The sequence below is a fragment of the Echiichthys vipera genome (assembly GCF_963691815.1).
Source record: "Echiichthys vipera genome assembly, chromosome: 18".
Classification (NCBI taxonomy): Eukaryota; Metazoa; Chordata; class Actinopteri; order Perciformes; family Trachinidae; genus Echiichthys; species Echiichthys vipera.
The window spans coordinates 8,214,014-8,239,528 of record NC_139843.1 but is presented as its reverse complement, the minus strand read 5'-3'; the positions used below and the strand labels follow the sequence as shown (position 1 = coordinate 8,239,528).

Below are 25,515 nucleotides of genomic sequence, written 5' to 3'. Positions count from 1 at the left end.
AGCTTTCCATTCCAGCATTTTTCTATTGTAAAGCAGGTCATTTCAATAGCAAGTGCTAAAGTATCATAAAATCCACAGAGAAATGAACACACACACATCCCGTATTCAGAAACTGGAGGGCAGTTTGTGGTGCAGCCAGCAGCAAAAAACAACATTTTACAGGAAAACAATGAACATCAATTCAACAACAAACAAACAAACAAAGTGCAACAGTGCCTCACTGGATAAAAACTGGATCAAAATAAGTAGTTAAAGTGACCACAGTGCTATTAATTGTTAAGAAGGCCAACAGCCAATAGGACTTCTGTATGAGTTTGATGTTACAACTATACTATATAGTATACATAGGTGGAACGTGCTGCTGCTGTGCCGTTACAGTCATTCCCCGACTGCAATGACGGTGCAGAGACTCAAGAGTGCAGATGTGGAAAACCCAGAAACGTTGACCAGTCAGAGCAGACTGGACTTTTTCAGGAGGGGTCTTAAAGAGACCCAATTATGCTTTTGTTGTTGTTGTTTTTCTCTCCTTTAGTATGTTATATAGTTTGTTTTGCTATGATATTGCTATTCCACGCCAATCTGAGTTTCCTCCATTTTCCCCTCTGCTGGCATTTATCTTTACCTTCCTGAAACGCTTCGATAGCGTTTTCACGTTTACTTCCGTGAATATACTACGTCATTCCTTGTGCCAGAATGCCCGGCTGCACGCCCTCAAACAGACAGGCCCTGACCTGAGCAGAGAGACTAGCGCTTAGCCACCAGGACCTGTCAGCTACCTACCCTGTTGTCTTCTGCAAGAACCAACAGAAACGCCGTCAAGTACTCCCATCAACAGAGGAGGTGGAGACCCAGTGGATTAACTTTATTTTGATTTTTTGCCAGAAATGTCCTCACAATGACCGCAAACTTCCCAACAACAGTAATTTTAGCTCAGGATGTATCTGTAACTGTTACCGGCTGTCTGGGACCAAACCTGCTTCAACCCTGGAAGCTGTAAATTCGGCCACTTTTATGCTGTTTTGGTGTTTATTTTGCGGTTTAACCTGTTAAAGCAAATGTTAGCATGTTTTGCGGCTAGCTTTCAGAGTGTGCACCGGTGTTTTCAGAGGTAACTGATTCCATATATGGTCAGGGGCGTAACATTTCCGACACAAGTGTTGACCCATCGACATGACCCCATTGCTGCTGCACCTCACACAGAGGTGGTGCAGCAGCAGCAATATGAGAAATATAATGTGTGTTTTAAAGATCAAAGCATGTAAAACTGTTGTAGCTGACCCAAAAATACACATATGACCCTGTAAACTAACATAATAGAGCCTCTTTAAAGAGACAGGCACTAAAAGGAGCGTTTCAGACAGAGGGAGAATACAGGTTTATTCAGACAGAGTATGAGAGAAATAATTCATTTTTTAAACATTAAAGCATGAAAACATTTTCTAACAGAACCCCAACATACAAGTATGATCCTGAAAATTATATGGGAACTTTATTACAATTAAAAATAGATAAATAAAATATGAGAAGGGGGGATAAGTCAAGTGAAATTCTATAAAAGAAAAAAATCCATTATCTCATCTCATCTTCACCCTCTTATCCGGGGTCGGGTCTCGGGGGCAGCAGCTTTAGCAGGGGACCCCAAACTTCCCTTTCCCGGGCCACATTAACCAGCTCTAACTGGGGGATCCCGAGGCGTTCCCAGGCCAGTGTGGAGATATAATCTCTCCACCTAGTCCTGGGTCTTCCCCGAGGCCTCCTCCCAGCTGGCCGTGCCTGGAACACCTCCCTAGGGAGGCGCCCAGGGGGCATCCTTACCAGATGCCCGAACCACCTCAACTGGCTCCTTTCAACGCAAAGGAGCAGCGGCTCTACTCCGAGTTCCTCACGGATGCTGAACTTCTCACCCTCTCTCTAAGGGAGACTCCAGCCACCCTCCTGAGAAAACCCATTTCGGCCGCTTGTACTCCATTAATGAAACAAATTTGCAGAGCTGCCTTCAACTGAAAATCTCATCTTTTCTTGCGTCAGAAGGTTTAATTATTGTCTGACACACCAAAAGAAGAAGAGGAGCTCGATTATGCATGAATTTAAAAACACACACCAAAACCATCCGGACAATTTGCTTTATTACTTTACATTACTTTAATAGAGAGTATATCCCCAAAGCAATTTCAGTCAAAAGCAACTGGACTTGGTTATTTGTCTAGGAAGACAATTTCACCTGTCATCCAAAAGGCTTTGGGGATAACGACGACCTGGACAAATGTGAACATTCACAGGCTAATAGAGAGTGCAGTTTCTTACAAACGTAGAGGGGCATCAAGCCCAGCAGCAGTGACAGGCTCAGGAGCAGTGAGGACCTCATGACTCTGTAGGAAGAAAGACAGATTCATATAGGGAGGAATTAAAAAAAGTTAAAAATGACATTGATAGTCAGAAATAAGCACTCCAGTGGAACCCTTAATTTTGAGGAGTCAACTGAGAGGTAGCCTGTCATTTCAGTGTGTGGACTAATGGACGCGTTTGTCCCTTGAGGTGTAATCGATGTACTAACTTTTGGGACTTAAATGGATCTGCTTTGTTCATGTGGAGTTGCTTTGTTCATGTGGTGTTGCTTTGTTCATGTGCTGTGGAATTGAGCATGGTCTAGCACATATTCCTTATTACACTCCTTATTCAATCTCAAAGACCTTTATTTATTCATTATTTGTTCTCAGGCTGTGCTATTTTGGCAAGGCATTGTGATGGGAGGTAATTTGTCACTCCCCGCCCCTCTTCTCTCCCCCAGCCTTTCTCCGCAGGCTGTCATGTGTCTGCAGAGTTGGGCATTCTGAATTAAGATGTTGTGGATCACCCAAAATGAAACCTGGCTCAATCGATATTTTTTAAGGGTAACACTGAACGAAATGCCTGCGCAAAAAGATTACTCAGGCTGCTGTGGAGACGGAGAATTAAACACCCAGCTCTGCGAAGTCTTCAGCTATCATCCTGGACAATCTGCAGATTCAGAGGTTCCCTCTTACGGCTCTTATTTTCTCAGTTTCCAGAGTTTTTAGTAAGCAAGTTTTGATTAATCCCCTGTACACTGCCAGCTCAACACAATCTGTCTGAGTCAGATATTTTTTCTCAGCAGTTGGTAGAGACCAAACTGCAGCGAGAAGCAGAAACAGGACACCAAATGAATGCTAATGCTGCTCCATGTCTGCTTGATTTTTTTTTTAACACCTCGTTGCCACAGTTTTAAAAAATAAGGCAGGAAAAGTAATAAACAGAAATATATGAACAATTAATAAATGATCTGCCACAAAATGTATTACAGACACTCATGATCCCCAACTGGACTCACTTCAGTAATCCCCTGACTTTGCATCCAGCACCATAAACCGCAAACATTTAAATGAGTCCATTGTTTTGGATTATGACTTTATGACAAAATAATGCAAAACTAATGATATTCCCATCAGACTCAGCTGTACTTTGTGTTACCTGTGCTGGATCTAGATAGACAGACATAGATAGACAGACAGATACACATACTTGCTTGTACAGTTTATACCGTAGAGACACAAATATAAAAGCAGAATAAACTAAATCATCAGCAGTTGAGTGATACTAGCCCACAACAGAGACGTGTCACTATAACAGAATGTGTTGAAAACAATGCAAGGATAATTATAACATTGGATAATTTAGATACAAATTGAAGATAAATAAGTGAACGAATACAAATGCAGAAAGAAATGCATATTTCCAAAATCTCCCCTTTTGAACCTCACTCAAACACAGAAACAAGAATATTGAAGCAAAGTGTAAAGTGGCTTTCTACGAAATGTAGCCAAAAAGAAATAAAACTGAGGAAAAGGACTCAATCCTAGCTCACATGTGGAAATCAGTGTGCCTCCATCTCACTGTTTTGTTTAAACGCATCCGTGCCCCTCTTGAGGACCCGTTTCCGTCCGTCTTCTTACCCATTTTTATTGCATTCTTTCATCTCGGCCCCTCTCATCTTGATGAGGAGGCACTGCAGTCCCAGAGTCTCATTTTCTGTCCAATCATCACTGCTGTCTGGGTCTAGTAATATCTTACAGTTTTCTAAAGTTGTAATAAAATGTAAAGTTCTGGGCAGAAGACAGACTGCAAACCTGTGACCTTCACTATATAACAGTGCACTTTCATCCAGAATTGTTGGATTATGGGGCATTGTGCATGTACTAGTGTACCTGATCTCCCCCATACGATTTATCGTTTAATCTATTTTAAATGTTCGGTTAGGGTCAGAAAATCCCCAAAATATTTTTCATTAAACAAGGCATCATCTATAGCAACAGGGTCAATCTCGTCTTCTCTGTTAGTTTAAGACTTCTCCTTATTCCTTAGTAAGTTGTTTTCAGCATCTTTGTAAAGAGGTTTTAAGAGGACACTCTCAGCTAGGAGCTTTTGTGCTATTGAGGAGTCCTATAGAAGAAGAAGAAGAAGAAGAAGAAGAATTACTTTATTTTTATCCCACACGGGGAAATTCAATAGTGGTATTTCAATATTTCAATAGTGGTAATTCATATAGTGGTAAGATAAAAAATGTTTGGAGAATATGGACCTTGGAGTATTTAGCAAAGCGTTTAAGCGCTAAAAGCAGCTCCAATAAGAAAAGAAGCCATCTATGTAAAAGTAGAGAAACCACCGCTAAACAGAGGAGGAGCGCTGAGACACCACTTATCTCCAATTTACAATGCTGCCCTTTCATCCCTTCCCAGGAGATTCAACAATCTAACCTCAAAGAACAACTGTTCACAAATGGCCTCCTGTGACTCCAACGACTGTCGTTCAGACTCAATGGAGCACTAACGAAGTCGAAACCAACTGCCCACCAACGACTGCCACTCTAATGACGGGCGTTGGCACTTGGAGCACAAAGGGTTTCAGTGACATCATCGGCCTTGTGAGAGGTTAAATACCTGGATCTCACACCAGTTAGTTGGACCAGTCCCAGCCTGGTCAGATGCGTACATGAACTGATGAAGCCTCTTGGATGAAAGGTGAAACGTCTTCCTAGACAAATAACCAAGTCCAGTTGTTTTTGACTGAAATTGCTTTGAGGTGAATTGATGACTCTAAAATTGCCCGTAGGTGTGAATGGTTGTCTGTCTCTGTTTGTTTCTATGTGCCCTGCGATAGACTGGCGTCCTGTCCAGGGTGTACCCCGCCTCACACCCGATGTCAGCTGGGATCGGCTCCAGCACCTCGCGACCCCGACCCCGGGATAAGCGGTTGAAGATGAATGAATGAATGATAACGATGACCTGGACAAATGAGAACATTCACGAGCTTAGCTCCAAAAAGAGGACTCCTAAGTCACGAGTCGAGAGCAAATGTAGAAACCTTTTAATGATAGTGGCAAAGACACATTTAGTATATCCAGGCCCATTTCCCAAGCTTTTTTTCTTCTTTTGTAGTTATTCGTTCCTTTCATGCACAAGTCCAGTTTGGTTTTCATTTGCACCTCTCACTATCAGCCAGTGCAGTCTGATCATTTCAAAGCTTCTTAGATGGATAGCCACTAGGCTAATTGTTAATTAACAAGCCAGAGAATTAAGAGGCTGATAATTAGCTGCACATATACTTGACTAGTCAGGAGCCTATTAGTACTCCTTGTCTCATGTTAATTTGGTGACACTTAGCCTACAGTTGACCACGACTGTGCAATATTTCTACACAAAGACATGCCTTTTAGATTCATTTGAAAGCTGGAATATTATAACAGATATACTGGCTTTAAATCGATCTGTTACAAGAGCGGGGCGGTAAAACAGGACAGACGAGTGCCTCTTACTGCAAGATCGGTTTCCTTGCGTTCTCACTTGGCACTGCTGAGGAGAATGGGAGTAGGGATGACTTTTTTCAATTTTCTCCAGATAAATCACACCCATCCTCCACATCACAACCTCCTCACACTCTCATCCTCCCCTCTCCTCACACCCGACTTGCTTCCTGTGTTTTGTCTCTCCCTTTGCCCCAGTTTCCTGTCTTAACACCCACTCCCCCCCCCCCAGTACGTGCCTCATTAATTGTTGGAATGGTGTGGACTGATGGGAAAACATGAGGTTGCATAGATGTCAGGTCTAAGCGTCCTCAATGCATTCTGGGTGCTTTCACACCTGCACTTAAGGCTGTCCACTTGTGATCTGATCACCAAGGACAGAACCAGTCTGAACAGGATCTAAGAGTGATAACAAAAGGACGTATTGTTACAGAGGGACATTCGAGTAGGCTGTATGATGCAAGAGGGCTCGGAGAGACAGAGGGGTGGAATTAAGGGGATGCTGACCGATTTCTTGATGAAAAGCAGGTCTGAGGTTTATTATCAAAACAAGATATTAGGTGCACCTCATAAGTTCATTAGTGCATATAATGATGATGAAAAGGCCTCAGTGGGAGGACTGTGACTGAATACATTAGAGAGGTGGATGTAAAAGGCACAAGTGAGCAAGAGATCCCTTGTTAAAACGGCACAAACACAGGTTTCGTTCACACATTTTGCTTCTGAAATTCAAGGACTTTGCACGGGGAGGTTTCTCAGAGTACTTCCCAATCTGAGTGTCAGTACCAGGTTGCATAAAAACACTTTTTTTAAAGGTTGCCCTTAAAACTTCATCTAAGGATGCCATGTCTAAAATCACCATTCCTTAGGATGCTGGACGGGAAAACCCTTATATCTCTTGAAGTCTTTGGTTTCAGCTACTTAAAGGGATAGTTTGGGATTTTAGTGCGGTTTCATCTGGTGTTTTAGAGTAACACACTCTTCAAACAATGGTGTCTAAGTTATTAATGAACCATAATCATTATTTTACCGCAGGTCAAATTCTTCATTTTTAAATCCGTGCTATCATAAATTATCCATCATAGATTTTCCTCAGGGCCTCGAGTATTGATGCCTTTACAAACGGAGGTCCAGAGTCGTATTGACAGAATTATGTTTCATGCCTTAATAAATACAACTCTTGTTTTTTTCATCTACAAACAATAAACAAAGGTTTTTGAGGCCCTTTAGAATATTGTATACTATTGTATCTCATTGAAGTGTTTTTTGCATCTTTGTGATGGTTGTGCATCTCTTTGTAATAATTTTAGTTCTCTTTTTAGGTGTTTTGTATCTCTTTGTTGGCATTTGGGATCCTTTATAGTGGTTTCTGTAAGTTTTGGGGTTTTTATGTCTATTTACAGTAATTTAGCTTCGCTTTCTGGTGGTTTTGAAATCTCTGTAGTCATTTTGTGTCTCTTTGTAGTCATTCTGGGTCCTTTGTAGTCGTTTTATGTATAATATTTGATTGTTTTGTTTCTATTTTCAGTAATTTAGCGTTTCTTTGCAGCCATTTTGCAACACTGTGGTAATGATGTGTCATTTGTTGTGGTTTTGTGTATGTTTCTGGTAATTTTGTATCATTTTGAGTTCTTTTCAGCAACATTTAGTGAGTCAGGGCCACTGGGCCCCCGGTAGGCATGTTCAGTCATCCTTCCAGTAACACACTGTTTAAAAAAATGTAAATAATGACAAGCTTAATGTTTGGAGGGTGGAATACAGAGCAGAACAAACACACCCGTCCTCAAGACTGCACTGCACACGTATGTACTGTACAACGTGCACATGCTTTGTGCTACCTGATTACCAGAGGTAGATCTCGTTGTGAGGACTGCACTAATCAGTTGAAGCAGCGGAGGCCACCTCTGGTGTTCTCAGAGCATCATGTGACCATGGCACAGCACTGCACAATCAATACAAACACACAGAAGCCCAGCATGAGTATACAATACTGTACCGTACACACCAAATCAGGGGCCAAGGTAGTTGTTAAGTGTATGGTTTGGTCAGGATATGTGGTAAAAGCAGCTCACTGCATGATACCTGGTAATGATGGCTTTTAAACACCTTTCCAATAATAAACTGGAAAAAAAGGTTTGGTCAGATATCTCCAGGTCACAGACGGCTTTAGTAAATAATAAACCAAACTGAGGAAAATGAACCTTACAAAAGACAAACCCACATTATCACGAATATCCAAGAGACTACAAAACTTCACGGAGAGAATCAGGAGAAATCTGAGGATGATACACGAGATAGGGGAGTGTTATATTCTTGAAGTCCAATTTTGAGATACTTACTATACTTGATCTTATTACTTTTACTACTTCACTTGAGTATTTTTATTTTTATACTACACCACATTTCAGAGGCAAATATTGTACCTTCTTACTCCACTAAATGTATTTCACAACTTTAGATACTTTCGGATTTAGAATAATAGAAATGATAAAAATCAACAATTCAGTTATAATGTGTCATTGTGGATTCCATCCTAAAGTGATGTGCACATAAATTGACGTCCATATAACATTATTCTGAAAGGGCCATTATTTGATGCTAATACTTTTGTACTTTACGAAGTTTTACTTAGTAATAAATTACACCTCAACTATATTCATGGTAAAAGTTTTTGCATACTAACATCTAAATGTTCACCTTCTGCTACCCTAGAGCTTAGTCAGGCGTGTTTTAATATGATGGATGAGTTATTTCAAATCACATTACATATAATATTTTTATGTTTGACAGCAAGAGAGGGATTGATTTTTTTAACACAAATGTAGTGAGTAGAGATAAATCAACAGGTTTAAAACATAGAAATCTTTCATTTCATTATAACGACATCATATACGTGCCTTTTTAAGTTGTCATGTCATCAAAAAACCCTGTTGCACAAGTATGTCGCCTATGTCAACCGATCTTTGTCCCGGAAAATACCAATAAAAATAAAGCTACATAAGACAAAAAACATACACATCAAAGCAAAAGAGACAACGCAGAGACTAGCATCAGTGTTTGAGCAGCTTGACGCGGGGCTGCCAACATGTCCGTCTGAAACAACCTCCCTTCCTCTTCCTCCGAACTCGGCGAGAAGCATCTGACATCACACCAGAGCCCCCACACATAAATACCGCATGAGCCAGTACTTAAGCCAAGTGAGCAGCAGCTATGTTCCAGACGGGGTGTCTGCATCATGCTTGCTCTCTCTCTCTCTCTTGCACACACACATGCTCATCACTGCACTACCACACGCCTGTCGAGAGCTGTGAGCGTAGAAAAACTATCTTTACATGTCCGCTTCTATTTTGGCATTCGTAAGATTTTCTCTACCGCAGACACAGTTTCATACATGATGTCCGTGCATCTGTCTTTTTCTTGGCAACAACCTCTGCGACAGTGAGTGCTATTTTATTTGACGTATAATTAAAGATGTAAAGATAAAGGCAAGACGACTTAAATTCAGGGCTTGTTTTAATTTGTTTCCCCATAAACTGTATTAACTTAGACATTTGTTTTACAAATTATACACATTATTATAGTGAACGTTGAGTGTGATGTTCTGACAGTGATTAGAGTCCCAAGAGGTGGCATGGCGAGGGCAGATGGAGGCTGGGAATGTTAGGTGGAGAAATTACAGCAGCGTCCTGTCAAGAGGTGTTTCAGAGAGGTCCTCGTTTTTCCGTTAGGTCACTTATTGTTGGGCTGAGCTGCGAAGTACAGAGCCACCAGACAGTAGAGAGCGCCTCCTACAGTGAGAGCCATGGTGGTGCGGTACAGTAGTCTGTCGGGGACTCCGCGCTTCAAATGAATGGGGATACCGTCCGACGTCTGGGAGCAGATGAAACAAGAAGGGGGCGGGTGGAGAGGCAGGGAGAGTTGGAGGAAGAAAAAAAGGAGGACAATATGAAAATTCAATAATGAAGATGTCACAGAGTACAGTATTTTCAGATAGGCCTTGACATATTCTAATTATTTTAGTCAGAACACTCATTTATAACATTAAAAGCATCCAGTCTCAAACCAGTTCTGTGCTTCTCGAGTTAAATGACAGTTTAATTATAAGAAACAAAAAGTTGTTCAATTTGTAATTTGAGTTTCAACAAGTTTCAAGTTTCTTGCAGCAGGCATTAATGTGATTTCCATTGGTTTAAGTGATTGCTCTGCCCAACTTTATAGTTTTTATCTCACTGCGTCTCGTGTGATGAATACTGAAGCAGGGGGGAAATTAAGTGAAAGTAAAAAACTAACAAATGTGAACCCATTAAGGGCGCACTCACACTGTCCATATGTACCGTGCCCCGTGCTTTAGAGTACTTGCCCCCCCATCATTCTGGGGACTTCTTTGAGTTAACAAAAGCTGCATCAGTGACTAGGTTTACATGCACAAAACATTCTATTTTTATCCTTACTCCGTAAAAGTCAATATTTCTACTAGGCACTTTACATGGCTAATTAAAATGAATATTCCACTAGTATTCCTGTTTACATGCAGCAATGCATACTGATGGAAAATGTTTTGTTCCTTCAGTGGCCGGCTTGTTTGATCGTGTAAATGCAGCCTACCTCTTTCATTCCTTTTACCACCTTTTTAGAAACATTAATAATACCTAAATAATATCGGCATAATTCACATGTATTAATCGGGAAATGCTTTATTCAGTAAAATGCCTTATTGGTTATATCAAAAAATGGAAAATGCTGTTTCAGAATATGGTCATATTCAGTAAAATAGTGGAATATTAGTATTAGTGTGCTTGTAAACGTAGTCAGCGTGTGGTGGAAGTAAATTTTCTCCTTGTCATCATGAGTAAGACTATTTCAGTTGAAGATGTTCATTACCTGGAATAGCCTCTGGAAGTCAGGAACCCTGTTTGTTCCCATGTACTCCACCATGGTCCCGGCCTCCGACACCACCTTCGTGGGTGTGGAAAAGATCATGGCTGGGGACGTGGCTGGCACGCTTGGCCTCAGCCCCTGAACAAAAACAACCAACTGGTTAATGCACAGTTCTATCCAATGCCATTAGTACACATGCATAAAAACATTTTTTTTCTATGATTTCTTAGCGGATAAATGCAATGGACATCAGAAACAATGATATCCTATGAAAGGTGTAAATCCAACTGAAGCTTAGATTAAATGTATCACGTCTTTGTGTTCAGATTTCAGAGGTTTAAGATTTTTTGACAGTAAAAATGAAGTAAAGTCAACGGGAAACAGCTCATTAATACAGAAAACAACTATGTTGAGAACGACAAACGGCCATGTACTCTTTGTAGGAACTGCACTGACCTCAACAATGATGCCTGAAACAAGTGATTACATGAGTACATGATTCATCTCATTTCACAACTTGTCAGACTCTTTAAGTGCCTTTTCAGTTTATTCAAGTTATTCAAGTAGCAGTTTAACACTGTCAGCTTAATTTTGTCTAAAAAAAAATTGTTCTATGCTATATCAGTAGACCTTTTTACACACTCCATAGGCATTTTCAGACAATTTTGCGTAAGGGCCAAAAAAATAAGGCATTTTCCACACAAATTCGTAAGTGTGATTTGGACCTGTACCATAGCTATTTCGCTATATGAGTCAAGGGAAAATATCATTAACGTAATTAATTCACACTGTTGTTCTACTTTTTCCAGACAGCTCATTCTGTACATAAATAAACAAGGAGCACACTGTGGCGTTAATGAAGTAAGAGTATTCTTCCTTCATATCCTCTCACTTGGAGGAAGCTTCTCACCCACCTTGGGTTTGAAAATAACTGGGAGGCCCATTGCCTTGTTAGTGTGCGGAGGCAGATGGTGTGGGAGCAGGGAAATTAAATCTGACATGAAAATGCAGAGGCACTGAAAGCAGATTATTTTTACTTGCCATTTAAGAGAAGGCTTAACTTAAAGTGTTCCCAGCAGGAATCACCTTTGTGTGTTAAACCAGAAAAACAGAGACGATTCCCCATTTCTTCTGGTCGCTCTACCTGTATGACTTGTTATTACGGAGGGACCCATGCCGCGCTGTGCAAGATGCTGAGGACTAAAAAGCAAAATGCAAAGTAGAAGGAACAAAAATGCTGCCTTCAGGTGTCTAAACACATGCAGGTTAGATAAACTTAATTCATTGCCTGAAGGTGCGACTCCAATTGTGAACGTTGTGGTCTGTATTTTTTTATTTTTTTATGTTTTGACCGACTAACATCTTCTTCTTTTTTTTTTTAATCGACCCGCCTCCTTCCAAAATTGCTGTTTCATCAATTTCTGGCAAAGGCAAGATTTTCGATTACCCTATATCCAAGCTACAGCAATTTGGTTTGGCCCTTGGCTATGACTTTTAAGCGTTGTTCAGTGGTTTAGTAACTAAGGACTACAGTTTAGGGATGGGTTCTGATTTAACTTTGGATCCTGGATTCGTTAACCTTGGCAGCCAACAAATCCCTTATTGAATCTTTCGCAGTCTCTCTTAGGTCGTTTTTTTTGTCTCTTTCTGACACTACAAGCATCTGAGAAAACTGGAGATAAGTGGTGCAATGGTTCAACAAACCCATGCTTCGGTTTATATTGTGTTTTTTGTATTGTTCGGTTTTGCAACATAGTTTACAAGACCGACTGAACATGGCAAACTTGTGACTTGTGACTTGTACATGTATTCTGTGTTGCAGCACAAGACTGAAGATGCAACTGGTAACCTACCAATTGCATCTTATCCGCACACGATAAACAGGGGCCTGCTTCACTTAAGATTGAAAAAAACGTGCAGCTGTTGACAAAAATCTGTTATGGTCAAATAGTCAATCTATCACATTTTATAAACTGTGCTTTTAACTAGTTATTGTAGTGTAGTAAAAATTAAAAAGTAGCATGAAAGGGAATTAGAAAAGTGCAAATGCTGTACCTCAAGATTGGACAAAGTACTTTAGTTAAATTCTACCAAACACAATATTTATGTTACAGGATTAAATTACTTCCAAACAGTAGCTGGAGAGCTTGACGGCAGCCTGATCCACTATTATCATAAGCAATAAGAACGCTGCGGTGTAAAGAACAATGGAGATATAATAAAGGTCACATCTGGCAGATGCTCAGAGAACCCATTGATTTTCCAAATTGGCTGCAAAGTCGAATGAATGCGACATCCCCATAATAACCTTTCAAAATAAAGGTTAAATAAAGGTTGTGAGATAAGGAAGTGATGAAAAATGGTTATTTTTTCCAAAGAAATAATTGGCATTGCATCTTTATGGTTTTCAAACGTTAGATAATACACGTCTTATAATGATCAATTTATTCTGGCTTTTAAATGAAAATAGAAAGTTTGGTCTTCGACTGGAGGACTAAAAAGTAGAATTCGGGAACAATAATTTCATTATTTTGGCTAAATACTTTAAACATACATGTCGTTTCTTAAAACGATTCCTATTTTCGATGTATTTATAAATGAGATGAAACCAAATTAAAAATGTGTAAAAAGCCAAAAGCCCTACGTCTGTATGAATATCTATGTACCATATTTCCTGTCTGAATTCTTGTATTTTGACTGATTTTTTTACACCATTTTATTTTAGTATTTAATTTTATGCATTACTATTTAGCTTTGTCTAGTAATTTTCTTTTCTTTATTTGTTATTGATGTCACTCCTTCGGTCGTTTACATTACAGTATATTAGTAACAGTATAGTATATAACTTGTATCTTCCTGAATATTGACCGTGCAACAAGATAAAAATACAAGTTTAAAAAAGAAAGAAAATTTAATAAGAAATACAGATTACTTTATAAAAATACAGACTCATTTATAAAGAAGAAAGATGACTTTATGCGACACATACATTGAATGCGTCACCAGTCGGACGCCGTTCGCTGGCATTGGCAGTATCCGGACGGATCTGGTCTGCCGCAGTTTCCGGTCTTTTCGTGTCGCTTTTACTGGGTTATCGCCACCGAAGTGCAAGTAGAATTAATTTACACACTTCTAACAATCTACAAGTGAAGTTTCATATTTGTACATGGGCATTAATATGTCATATTAGTAAAATAAAGTGACACTGAGAGAAAGCAGTAAGAACGTTTGGGCGACGCTCAGCTCAGGTGGTGGTTTATATTATAAATGGAAATTAAGAAGACTTTACGGTATATTTAGGAGCTGTTAGTGCATGCCATTTTATTGTGAGGGACTGAAATATGGTCCTGGATGTTTTGACAACATTGGTGTTCATGTGGACGACCTGCAGCTCCCAGTGTTTACGGAGAGGAGATCGGGGTGTCCGACTTGGGCCGAGAGGAGCACACGGCTAATTCACCGGTGTTAGCTTCCTTTTGACCACTCTTGTAACTCAAAGATAATTTAGGCCGTTAAAACGATACATGGTTACAAAGATAAGAAGTTGGACTTTAGTTTAACACGATTAAATTAACTCTAAACATTACACTATAATTTATATTCGTAGGTTAAACAGAAAGTTTGATAGGATTTAGCCAAAAACTGTCCGACCGGCGACGCAGTTACGTTAATGTTTAGCTAACGTTACCGTGTAATAACCGGAAACTACCGTTATAACCTCTCTTTGCAGTTGTCAAGGAAACCACGCAACGTTTGGGAAATAAAACGCATATTGTACATGTATCTAACTACACTTGAGATCTTTAAATATGTTTCAAAGCCACGGCAGCTACACCGAAGACTAACGGTCCGACACAGTGATGTGGCGTGAAGGTCATCTCCACGGTTACCGACTCGCTCTCTCGCAGAAACAACCGGTTCCCGGTCTCACCTGAGGGCTGAAGGCGGCCGTGGGAGCGGACCCCGTCAGTTTCTGTGTAACGCCGCTGAACTTGTAGTACATTTTCCTGCTGAAGGACGGGGGAAAATGTCACCCACAACAAAAATCACCCGGCAAAGGGTCTTCCGGGTGCGACCGTCGAGGGAAAGTGACGTAGCAGTCAACCGTCTTTGACGCTGCCTGTTGAAAATTCAAGTGATTAAGTATTAGGCTTCTTACACCAAAGATAAGTTACATGACTTTTTAAAGACTTATAACTGTATAGCCCGTGTCTTAATTTCAGTTCTTTACTTGTGTTTATTTTTTACTTATTTATTGTCTTCTTTTTCTCTATGCCTTTGTATCTTATAAAGTATTCGTATTGATACTTTACACTGTCAGTTTATACCACCACTACATCACTTATTTTTGTGGTACTGTAACTTACTGCTGCTACACTTACACTGTCTCTTTATAGCACCACTACATCACTTATTTTTGTGGTACTGTAACTTACTGCTGCTACACTTACACTGTCTCTTTATACCACCACTACATCACTTTATTTATTTATTAATGGTACTGTAACTATCTGCTGCTACATTTCACTGTGGTTTACTGTTGCTTACTGTAACTTACTTCAGTACGAAATGCTGCTACACTCCACTGTGCCATACTGTCACTTAGTTCTGTAGGAAATGCTGCTACATTTTTAACATTTTTAACACTTATCACTTATCGCTCCTTATCACTTATTAGTTTGTACTTATTTCATTTCAATCTGCTGCTAAACTGCACGCTGCGTATTGTTGTATATTGTATATACCTACGCTTAACCACCATGTCTGTTGCACTCTGTCACACTTAGTTCATTGCTTAATTTATCTGATGTTAGCTTTATTTTGATTTGATTTATGTTTATGCTTATTGTTACTCTGATCCTTTTCCACCTTTGTATTGAAACTGTTGCAAAATAATTTCCCTCGGGATAAATAAAGCTTCTTGAATCTTGAATTGAATCTTGAATGTAATGTCATTATAATTTAATGTGTATTGTTTTCTGAAAGGGGAACTGACTGTCTTTACACACATATATAAATATACATATATACTATATTTGTCAAGTATGATGCCACACTGTTCTGGCTGTACTATATTTGTTCGAATTGCAAATAAAGAATTTAAAAAAAGAAAAGGAGTAGGCTTCGTTTTTACAGATGAAGATGAGGACGACATGGAAAATGATTCAATTCAATTCAGTTGTTTTTACAGTGCAGGTTTACCTCCTACTCTGCTCAGCCAAACAGCTGTGGCAGGTTACAGCTGCTGCAAGAAGAGACGCACAGTAGATAAATCATGGAGGGTCTTCATTTAAACGTTTGTGGGGTTTTTCATCAATGTGTTTCTGGAAAGTAGGCATTTCTATGAGGTTTAATGTAGATGATGATGATTAGATCATAAAATCACCTTAGCTGTGCTTGTTTCTACTATTCTGCTGTATTAACTGCCATAACATATAAGTCATATTCACATTACTATAGATTTTATTATAGTTACTGTTACGCTTTGGTTGCTCGCATCTCTGGAAATGTGTCTGTTTGTCTCTCTCTGTCCGTCTGTCCGTATTTTCTCTCTCTTTCTCTCTCCTTTTCTTCCTCCCCAACCGGTGCAGACAGATGTCCGTCCTCCACAGAGCTGGGTCTGTCTGACGTTGCTGTCTGTAATAGGGAAGGTTTTTGTTGCCACCGTACTCTACGGGGGAATTGTTGGGTCTATGTTTATCATAAATAAGTCATAGAGTGTGGTCTATACCTACTCTGTAAAGTGTCCTGAGAGAACTTTTGTTATGATTTGGCACTGCAATTAAAATTGAATTGAATTGAATTGAAAATAATTGACATCAATATACAACACAGCAGTCTTTGATTCAATATATTCACTTTACAACTCCGTCATATTTGTCCATTCTATTCACTCAAGTCAAGTCTAAGTTAAGGCTCACAATCACCTCTCATAAGTAAATAATATGGGTGTATTATACATTTTCTGAATCATCAGAGTGCCTCAAGTATTGAAGTTGTTGAGTTTTGTGTCCCTGACGTTCCTTCATGCTCCAGGGATAAAAGAAAGCATACAGTTCAGGTGGAAATGGTGAGAAAATGTGTGTTATTACTGGTTTAAATATGTCATGTGACCTCTGTTTGTCAAACAGATTCAGTACTGGACTTAAATGAAAGCCTAAAAGGCCCTCTTTCGAACGATACCAAGCACCATATTATAGAATAGTGACATTATCCCTACCATAAGGCTAAACCAGATATACACCGCACTTCTTTAAAATCTGAATACTTCTTCTGATAATGCAGTAACTAATGGTCATTTAGAAACTGGGATTGTGGATCTGTCTTTAGGAACTTTAGGAAACAGTCAGAGCTCAAGGGTGTGTATGGGTCTATTAGAAGTGTGTGTGTGTGTGTGTGGGGGGGGGGGGGTACAGTGAATACATGGGTTCCTCCACCAAGAAAAAGAAACATTATGAATGACCTTATCATTCAATTATTCAGACCTAATACTTCATATAGATAGATAATGTTCATAGTGATATTGTTAAATAGTGCTGTCTTTAACTGCCCTATCTCTAATGTTCAGCTCATAAATTATACATCTTACATCTTTTGTGGTCAGGTGGTAGCTGTTTTTACAGCCAAAAACCGTGTCTGCAAAAGCTTTATATATTAGAACAGCTGGATTTAAAATAAAATAGGGTTTTGGAAAGTCCCAGCATCTCCTGTGAAAGTTACACTCCAGATGAATTCATTTGCAAAACAAAATGTAGCTTTTTCCGACCTGTCTTGCATAAATTGATCATTTTAAATGTCAAACTACTAGCTGATTTTTGAAAAGACTTATATAAATGTATAAACTGATGTTTTTTCTTATTCTCATGACAGCCATGAAAACACATTAGGTTTGTCGTGAGCATCCTCGTCTCTCTCCCCCCAGGCTGAGTTCACTTGTATTCACTGCATGTTTTGAAGTGTGTGACATGAAAAGCCTTTTTTTAAAAAACGCTTTTCAAGTGACTTCAGAACATCCTCAGAGACTAAATGAAAAACCCGACCGCCAGTTCACCACTTTGGTCGAAAGCTGAATTATCTCAACATCTAATGGATGGATTGCCATGAAATTTGGCATGTTTCTTATATTTATGGACCTTTGAGGATGAACCCTTGTGACCTAGGTGACTTTTCGTCCAGCTCCACCATGAGGTTGACCTTTTTTCAATACATTTATGGATATTAGTTGTGCTTTTTGTTGCTCATCAGGATAGGGAAATCAACTCCTCAGCCCCTTTCAGAGTAAACACTCAGTAAAAGGGGAAGAATATAGGCACCAGCTTTGATCCAGACCATATGGACAGGCAAGACCATCTCTGCGTCCATCTCCGTCTCTACATCAGAGGGGACACTGTGGCAAGCATGGAGGAATTAAACATCGGCTGTGATTCATGGACCTTCTCTGCGGCGCCGTTTCAACCAGATGACTCTATTTCTGTGTGCCGATCTGGCGACCACACTGGGCTTTTTGATAAACCATGCACACGTTGAAGGAGCTGTTGGGATTATGCTTTACCGGAATTGTACCTTGTACGATTACAACCGTACTTTGTGAACTAGGCCGCGGCATAATGTTCACCCCAGTGTGAATCTGATGACTGCACTGACTGTCCTTGCCGACGGGCTCAGGTGTTCCTCACATTAAAGGCTATTGAAGGCTGTGTTCCCCTGCACATGTCATCGCTTTAGACTATTGAATTATAAAGCTCCTTCTGCCGATACGTCTTATCCATTTATCACTTCTCTTGGTCATGCTGCGTATAGAATTAATCACTTTGGTTAATTAAGACGGTTATTTAAAGGTCCCATATTAGGCACATTTTCAGGGTTCATACTTGCATTTTGGCTTTCTACTTGAACATATTTACATGCTTTAATGTTCAAAAGACACAATATTTTTCTCGTACTGTCCATCTGAATATACATGTGTGTCCAAACGCTCCAAAGTCAGCATTTCCAGGTCTGTAGAATCTATGCTCTCTGCGTCTCTGCACCATCAATGTAGCCGGGGAATGTCCTGTAACTGCACTGTAGCGACACTTTCCACCTACTGTATATATAGTATACAACTATACAGATGTCTTGACGGCTCGTTTAAAGGCACAGTTTCTGAATACGAGCTGCAGGCGTTTCTCTGTGAATTGATAGTTTTTATGCTTTCACAGTATTTATAGCACCTCAACCTGCCTTATAATAAAGAAAATACATGGAAATCTCACTTTTTACAATACAGGACCTTTAATGTTAGCAATAAGTGGAAGCAGATGATTGAGTCTAATAACTCTTACATTTTTATGGTTGATTTGACATAAGCGATAACACATTCAAAGACATTTTGCTCAGGGAACTTTTATTATAAAAGCTCGTACATTAATCAAAGATATTACAAGTTCATAGTCTACTGATGAAAAAGTTTTGATTGATGGTTTCAATCAGACCTGGCCAAAATTCACTGAGCTATCAGCTATGCCACGAGTTGGAAAATGATGTGTTGTAGGCATACAATATTGATACAGTAATTTCTCTTGTTTGCGACCACTTAAAAAGCACATTGATAACACAACAACGCAGATATGTACCATCTATAATACATAAAAAGCTGGAAATTGACTTTAAATTCAAGGATAGACAGATAAATAACAGTCGTGTGTGTGCGTGCGCGCTTGTGTGTGTGTGTGTGTTTAAAAAGAGGATGGTTAATGGCAACGGGAGGAAAAGGAGAGGAGATGGAGAGAAAGACTGTTGTGTGGGAGAGGTGGTGACTTGTTTGTTTGGATCATGTATCTCTTCAACAAATCATATCATCTTAGCGAACCATAGACAGTCCAAACATGTCTGAATCATGACGGTCAGAACCATCATGTTCATTTTTTTCCATCATGTTTTTTACTTCAATTCCAACGAGTCCTGTGATGTAATTTTTAATTGTTGCAAAAAAAAGAAAAAAAAGAAAACAAAATTGCTGCGCGCCAGCCAGGAGTTGTGTGCGTGGATTTGTGTGCATACAAAATCAACCGCCGTTATGACTGACATGTTGGAGGATGGAGGTTGCCTTGGAGACACAGAAACACAAAATGCCTTATATTCACTCACAAAAAGAGAAGCGACACACTCCATTACGTCCGTCTATTCTTCCTTTGTGATCATGGTTGCTTCACATTCTGTCAGCTCTGTCATTTATGTCCCACAATCTTTTATCCTCCATTTCACACTCCATCTGCGCTGTCATATCTGTCCTTCATTTGTCTGCCACCTTGTAGTCCCTGCTGACCTGTCTCCGTATTTCATTATCTCTGGCTTAAGTCCCTCCTGTACACTAAGCCCTATGTGTACCCTTTTCTGCATCCCCACTTCAAACTCACATGTTCACTCCCTGTCTATATTTCACAGGTTTAACAGAATGCATCTAGGTCACACATCAATCTTGTGTAACTTCTACCATCTGGGTGCAAAGCTTAGACAAAGTGAGATGATGATGAACAGACAGACAAACAAACACACAAACACAAACACACACACACACACACACACACACACACACACACGTACACACATGTATTCAGCATTCAAAAAAGCAGCTGTCTCTGCAAATGTTGTAACCATGGGAATACAGTGTAAACAGCAGCCTCTGCCAAAATGGGATTGACTGCGCCTGTGTGTGTTTAATAAATAATTATTTATGGATCCCTATTCTTCTGTCCACGTGGTGTGGTTAAGGAGACGGGCGCAGAGCATGCAGGTTGACGACGAAGATTGGAGATCATCAACACGACAGGCTGGAACTAGACAGGCCAAATAATATCAGGCGCAGCTCAGGCAGGAAACAGGGCAGGGCACATAGGTGATCAGTATTTCACTAGCCGATTAGCAGCTCCACTGGTTGGTTGTGTTTCTTTCTGATGGAGGCAGGGCCAAAGGTGTTTTGGCATAAACTACATGTTCAGTGCAATATCTCCATTGACAGGCTGCGAGCGATTCTGGCAGAGCGGAGTTTGAGTTCATGGTAGCACTGTACAAAACTGTGGTAAATGAATGTGATGGGAAGTGCCAAGAGAACAATGCCGCTCACTACACACATCCCCCCAAGCACCCGTCCCCCAACTGTCACAGGGTACACATCCCCGTACCCCACCGTCGTCATGGAAATGATGACCCACCAGGCGGCTGCTGGGATGCTGGCGTAATCCGGGTTCTGCGTTCCCAAGTCCAAGCCGTGCTCCAGCAGTTGGGCCAGAGCGCTGTATATTGCCATGGCGACGAAGACAAACACCATCAGCATGACCATCTCCCGGTAGCACCGCGTGAGTGTCAGCCCCAGTGTCTGCAGGCCCAGGAAGTGTCTGGCCAGCTTCATGAGCCAGAACACTCGCATCATCCTCAGCACTCGCAGTATCACCCCAGCAACCCCGAGCCCAGCACCCGGCATCCCTGCCCGGGCCATCGCCATGGTGACATAGTAGGGGGTGATGGCAATCACATCGATGATGTTCAGCGGCCGGCGGAGGAAATCCCACTTGCTTCTGGCCACCAGAAAGCGCACTATGCACTCTGCTGTAAACCAACCAATACACACTGCTTCCACTATCCTAGAGAAGAGAGAGGAGAGGAGAAAAATGAGCCGAACTGACTGTAAACAGGAAATGGCAGAGGAGCTACACAGAGATATGGATGATAGCCTACTGTGTGACAAATAGTAAATGTGAGCGAGAATGAAGCAAAGCAGGGCTGATATGAATTATGGGAAATAAGGAGGACATCTGACGCAATACAGGGTTGACACAAGTGAACAAAGACAGGAGGACAGATATACAGCAAGCACAGAAGACTTGAAAATTGCCGGGAAACTGCACAGTCGGGGGAATTTAAAAACCCTCAATGAGAGACTGTGACACAAGCAAGCACATGATTACCCCATTGATTAGAACAGCAAAGGCAATCACACTGAATTAGAGTGAGGTGGTGCTTGCATCAGAAGCAATCAGGTCAAGCATATAGCACAGAGCCTAAGGATAACTACGTCAGCACAATTAGACAAAACCAAATTATACAGCAACTGAGGGAATTGCATCATCTACTGGCATGAAACTTAATTGGAATCATTTTGACCCGGAGTGTAAACTACTCTTTTAGTGATTACCTAACCACTGTGTTACCAAAACTATGTCCAGCCTGAGTGAACATAGCTCAGCCTTATATAGAGAAAGGCTGCCTCCGGCGTCCAAGAGAGTACAGGCTGTGCAAAAATAATGTGGAAAGAGAGGTGCACTTTTTCACCTTGCATCCAAAAACTGAAGCCGTAATAACCAGAAGCCAACTCAGATAGGAGGTGATTCCTGTAAGTGGCCTAATTCATTTTTGTTTGCTTACCCTAATATATAATCCCTCAGTAAACCCTCTACATACAACTCATTAGCCACTGGAATATCGTGTATCTGTCATTTATCGGATATGTTTGTCCTCCTTGTGTACTGTGCAATATAAACTATAAGCCAATAACGCCAATAAAGATATTCAAATTAATTCTGAGGAGGAGGTGAAGAGGCTGAGGTGGAAGAAAGGGTAGTATGTTAAATAACTAACACTACACTTCGTTGTAGAGAATATGGATTGTTTATTGATTGGTTTACTTGGAGCTTGTCTGACTTGAGGATCCTAAGGTTTAATGTGCTGCCTGACACTTGAAGTCAATATTCATGAACAAGGACAAAGTCCCTCAATAATCAGTATTTTCTATCGTGGCTTAAATACATTGCTTTAGAGTAACAGTTGATGGAGTTCACCCTTAGATACTAGAACATAATTGTAACATGCACATAAATGCATGGACTTGTAATAAATTCATAGTGCGCAATGAGTTGGACCTCTGCCTTGAATATAGGGTGCTTGTATGAGATTCCCAAGGGTCCGTAAGGTTTTTTATTTATTTGCAGCGTTTATCGTGGCAGAACATATCCTTTTAGCTCATGGCATGAAGTCACTACTGACTTTTACGCACAGGATTTTAGAGCACCGTCTCATTTAAAAAACCGTTGCTGGATGTTGGATGCTGAATGTTGAATACTGCTTAATGCTAAGACGCAATATTTAGCAGCATCCTCATGAAGGGGCCCTTTTTATTCCTCTCAACTTAACTGACTCCTGACGCCTACCTGTGCTCCTCCACAGTATTTCTCTTGGCTGTATCCCAGTCCGGCAGAGTGCTGGCACACAACATGATCATAGAAACGATCACAAAGATCACAGATACTGAAGCCAAAAGCTGCGCCAAAAGCGAAGAGCTGGGCTCCTCGAACGTCAGGCGCATCTTCTCGAGCCATTTAGCGCGACCGGTGAGCGCAGTCCGTTGCGCCGTATGGCCCGAGCTCTGGGATTCATCCCCGGACACTCCAATGTCCATTTCGGACAAGGTGTCCAGTCCGATCTCGGACATCCTGTCGTCCAGGCGTTTCTGGCAGCAGGAGTCCAAGTGCGCGCTCTCCAGTCCCCAGTAGAGCATCTCTGAGTAGAAGGAGAGCTCACACACTCCGGGGACAAAGCGGAGTTTACCGGAGCGCACGTACAGCATGATGAACACGAACGCTTGCGCGTGGCGGTCAAAGAAAAACTCATTAAGATCCCGGTCGTAGTCATCGCACAGTTCAAGAACCTCTTTCTCGGTTGCGCATGCATGCAGGCGGCTGACGCGCCGAAGAGGGAAATCCCTTATCACCTCACGGGTGAAGGCGTAGCGGGTTCCCCCTACGTTCAGTACGCAGATGCTCTTCCCGAACTTCATCTTGTAACCCTTTAAACTAACTAACACTCATCTTCACAGTCCACTGTCCCTTCCATCACAGGAGTTTGGAGACTTCGGGGTCACAATCCCCTTGTCCCCCCCCCGGGGCGTGGTTCGCTCTGAGTGGAGCTGGTCCTGCGCTGAGCTCCGTGGCTGATGGAAACTATCCCCTCTGTCCCTCACTCCTCTTCTCCAAGCCTGTAGAAGAGACTCTCCACCCCAGTCAGGGCGAGCCAATCCCATCAATGATGTCACATGCGCGCGCACGGACGCACGCACGCACGGAGAGAGAAGATCTCAAAACCAAAGAGCTACTTTTACTCTACTGTCCCCAGATATTAACTATAGTACAAATACCTTATGGGTGAATCTTACAGTTTATCCCCAGTCTAGCAGTTTTAGCATCACAAATAATAAACATGAACAAAAACCCTATTTAGGTATTTGTGTACAATTCTAATATAACTAGATTTTTATGAGCACTGTTGGAAGAATATAAATGACAATAAAGAACTTGAAATACTATAAGTTTAACGACTTTATTATAATAATAATATTATAAGACACTAATCTGAAGTCGGCAGTTTGCAAAATGCATTCAATGGTCGCATTTGGAAGAAATCGCGCACACATCGTTCATTTCAACGGAGTATGAGTTGCAAAGGTATCAATGCGTGTGCATGTGCGTCCACGCTTGTGCCTGTGTGTGCGCGTGCGCGGCTCCCTCTCTCAACGTCACCAGTCAGTGGTTTTTCGGGTTGATCTGACTTCTTTTGGCTGCCGTGAGTTCACTGTATCGTAAAAGGGTACCGAGGAGGAGGGGGGGTCGATTTGGCCAAAAATTCTCCCGCTTGGGTTCACATCCGGAGTCTCCGACGATCCTAATCTGTCGCTCCTTTTTACCTTTTTAAGAGACTTATTGTTTTTATTTATTTATTCTATTCCTCTTAGTTTTATGGTTTACGTTAACACTCCAGGAGGGCAGAAATGGCGGCCAACATGTACCGGGTCGGAGGTATGTATGTCAATGTGGATCCTTTTTTTTATTTTTTTTTTGATCAAACTGAAACCCTTCCAGTTTCTGCATCCCCTGGGGATTATTGTCGTTTGTTTGCATCTTAATAGCGAGATGCAGCCGCGCTACACTCAGCAGAGGTGTTAAGTTGAAGCAGGAAGGTGAGAATGTCTAAATATTTGTGGATTCAAAATGGGTCAGGCCTCCTCGCGTCTGTCGTGGCCACAGCAGCAGCAGCAGCGGCGGCAGCTAGTAGCCGCCAGCTCAGCTAAATGGCTACAATGTAAACATATTCGTATCGTCGGCGCCTTTGTTGCGCTTTGATGTTCGGATACTTGGACGCGTGGACGGTGAACTGCTCCACCGCGGACCCTCTGGACCGAGACATGTGTTTTAAAATGTTGTTAAAATGTTACCACGGGCACTCTGAGGCTGCCTTTTGTATTTGCCTCTTCTGGCATGCAGCCATTAGTGCGAGTCCTTATTTAGCTCACGTTAGCACTAGCTTCCCTCATTAACGTTACACTGCAGCTCGTTTTTTACAATATGGGAGGAATGCGTCCGTGTCTCTTGGTAACACCAGACAACGAGTATCCCCACACTGTGCAGCTACATTCACAAACAAGCGCATTTAATGAGCAAATTGGCTTCACTTGCTTAGCTAGCTTGTTAGCAGTGTACTGGAATTCAACATGTAATTATTGTCTCGATTCATGGCGTCGCTTGGTTTGGATTAATCCTTGACACATTTTATTGCAATCGACATTAAGACTGCGATTAACCTTAAATGGCACACATGCTTGGCGTGTCACTTAAAAAAAGATATTGTGCATCTTCTATATGTGATATTATTTGCAACAGTGGAGTAGCAGTGTGGTTAAAAAGTTTATCAGTTTGTTGTCCATACGGTCACCTCAGCTGCAGTTCTCCTGTTGCCTTCAGGTGCACTTTGGAAACTGCAACTCCTGAGAACTGAAAGCTTGTGTTGGTTGGTGC

At 41.1% G+C, this 25,515-nt stretch overlaps 3 protein-coding genes across 4 annotated transcripts in view; 1 reads left to right on the top strand and 2 right to left on the bottom strand.

Moving 5' to 3' along the window:
* Window positions 1-9,316: 9,316 nt before the first annotated feature.
* On the bottom strand, window positions 9,317-14,765 carry cox7a2l (cytochrome c oxidase subunit 7A2 like). The gene is made up of 3 exons (XM_083933352.1): window positions 14,625-14,765; window positions 10,697-10,831; window positions 9,317-9,685 (listed from the first exon to the last, which is right to left on the bottom strand). Exons 1-3 carry the CDS (start codon window positions 14,694-14,696, stop codon window positions 9,545-9,547), a joined length of 348 nt encoding a protein of 115 aa, XP_083789478.1. The 5' UTR covers window positions 14,697-14,765; the 3' UTR covers window positions 9,317-9,544.
* Window positions 14,766-20,669: 5,904 nt separating this feature from the next.
* Window positions 20,670-23,613, bottom strand: kcng3 (potassium voltage-gated channel, subfamily G, member 3; the record flags this gene model as incomplete). The annotated part of the gene is made up of 2 exons (XM_083932198.1): window positions 22,879-23,613; window positions 20,670-21,315 (listed from the first exon to the last, which is right to left on the bottom strand). Exons 1-2 carry the CDS (start codon window positions 23,502-23,504, stop codon window positions 20,670-20,672), a joined length of 1,272 nt encoding a protein of 423 aa, XP_083788324.1. The 5' UTR covers window positions 23,505-23,613.
* Window positions 23,614-24,264: 651 nt separating this feature from the next.
* The window catches only part of mta3 (metastasis associated 1 family, member 3), a gene marked incomplete at its 3' end in the record, with an annotated part of 29,765 nt that continues 28,514 nt past the window's right edge, over window positions 24,265-25,515 (top strand). For both annotated transcript variants that reach the window (XM_083932406.1, XM_083932407.1), the window contains exon 1: window positions 24,265-24,519. In XM_083932406.1, coding sequence (XP_083788532.1) covers window positions 24,492-24,519 — 28 coding nt within the window. In that variant the 5' untranslated portion in view covers window positions 24,265-24,491. The remainder of the gene's footprint in view (window positions 24,520-25,515) is intronic.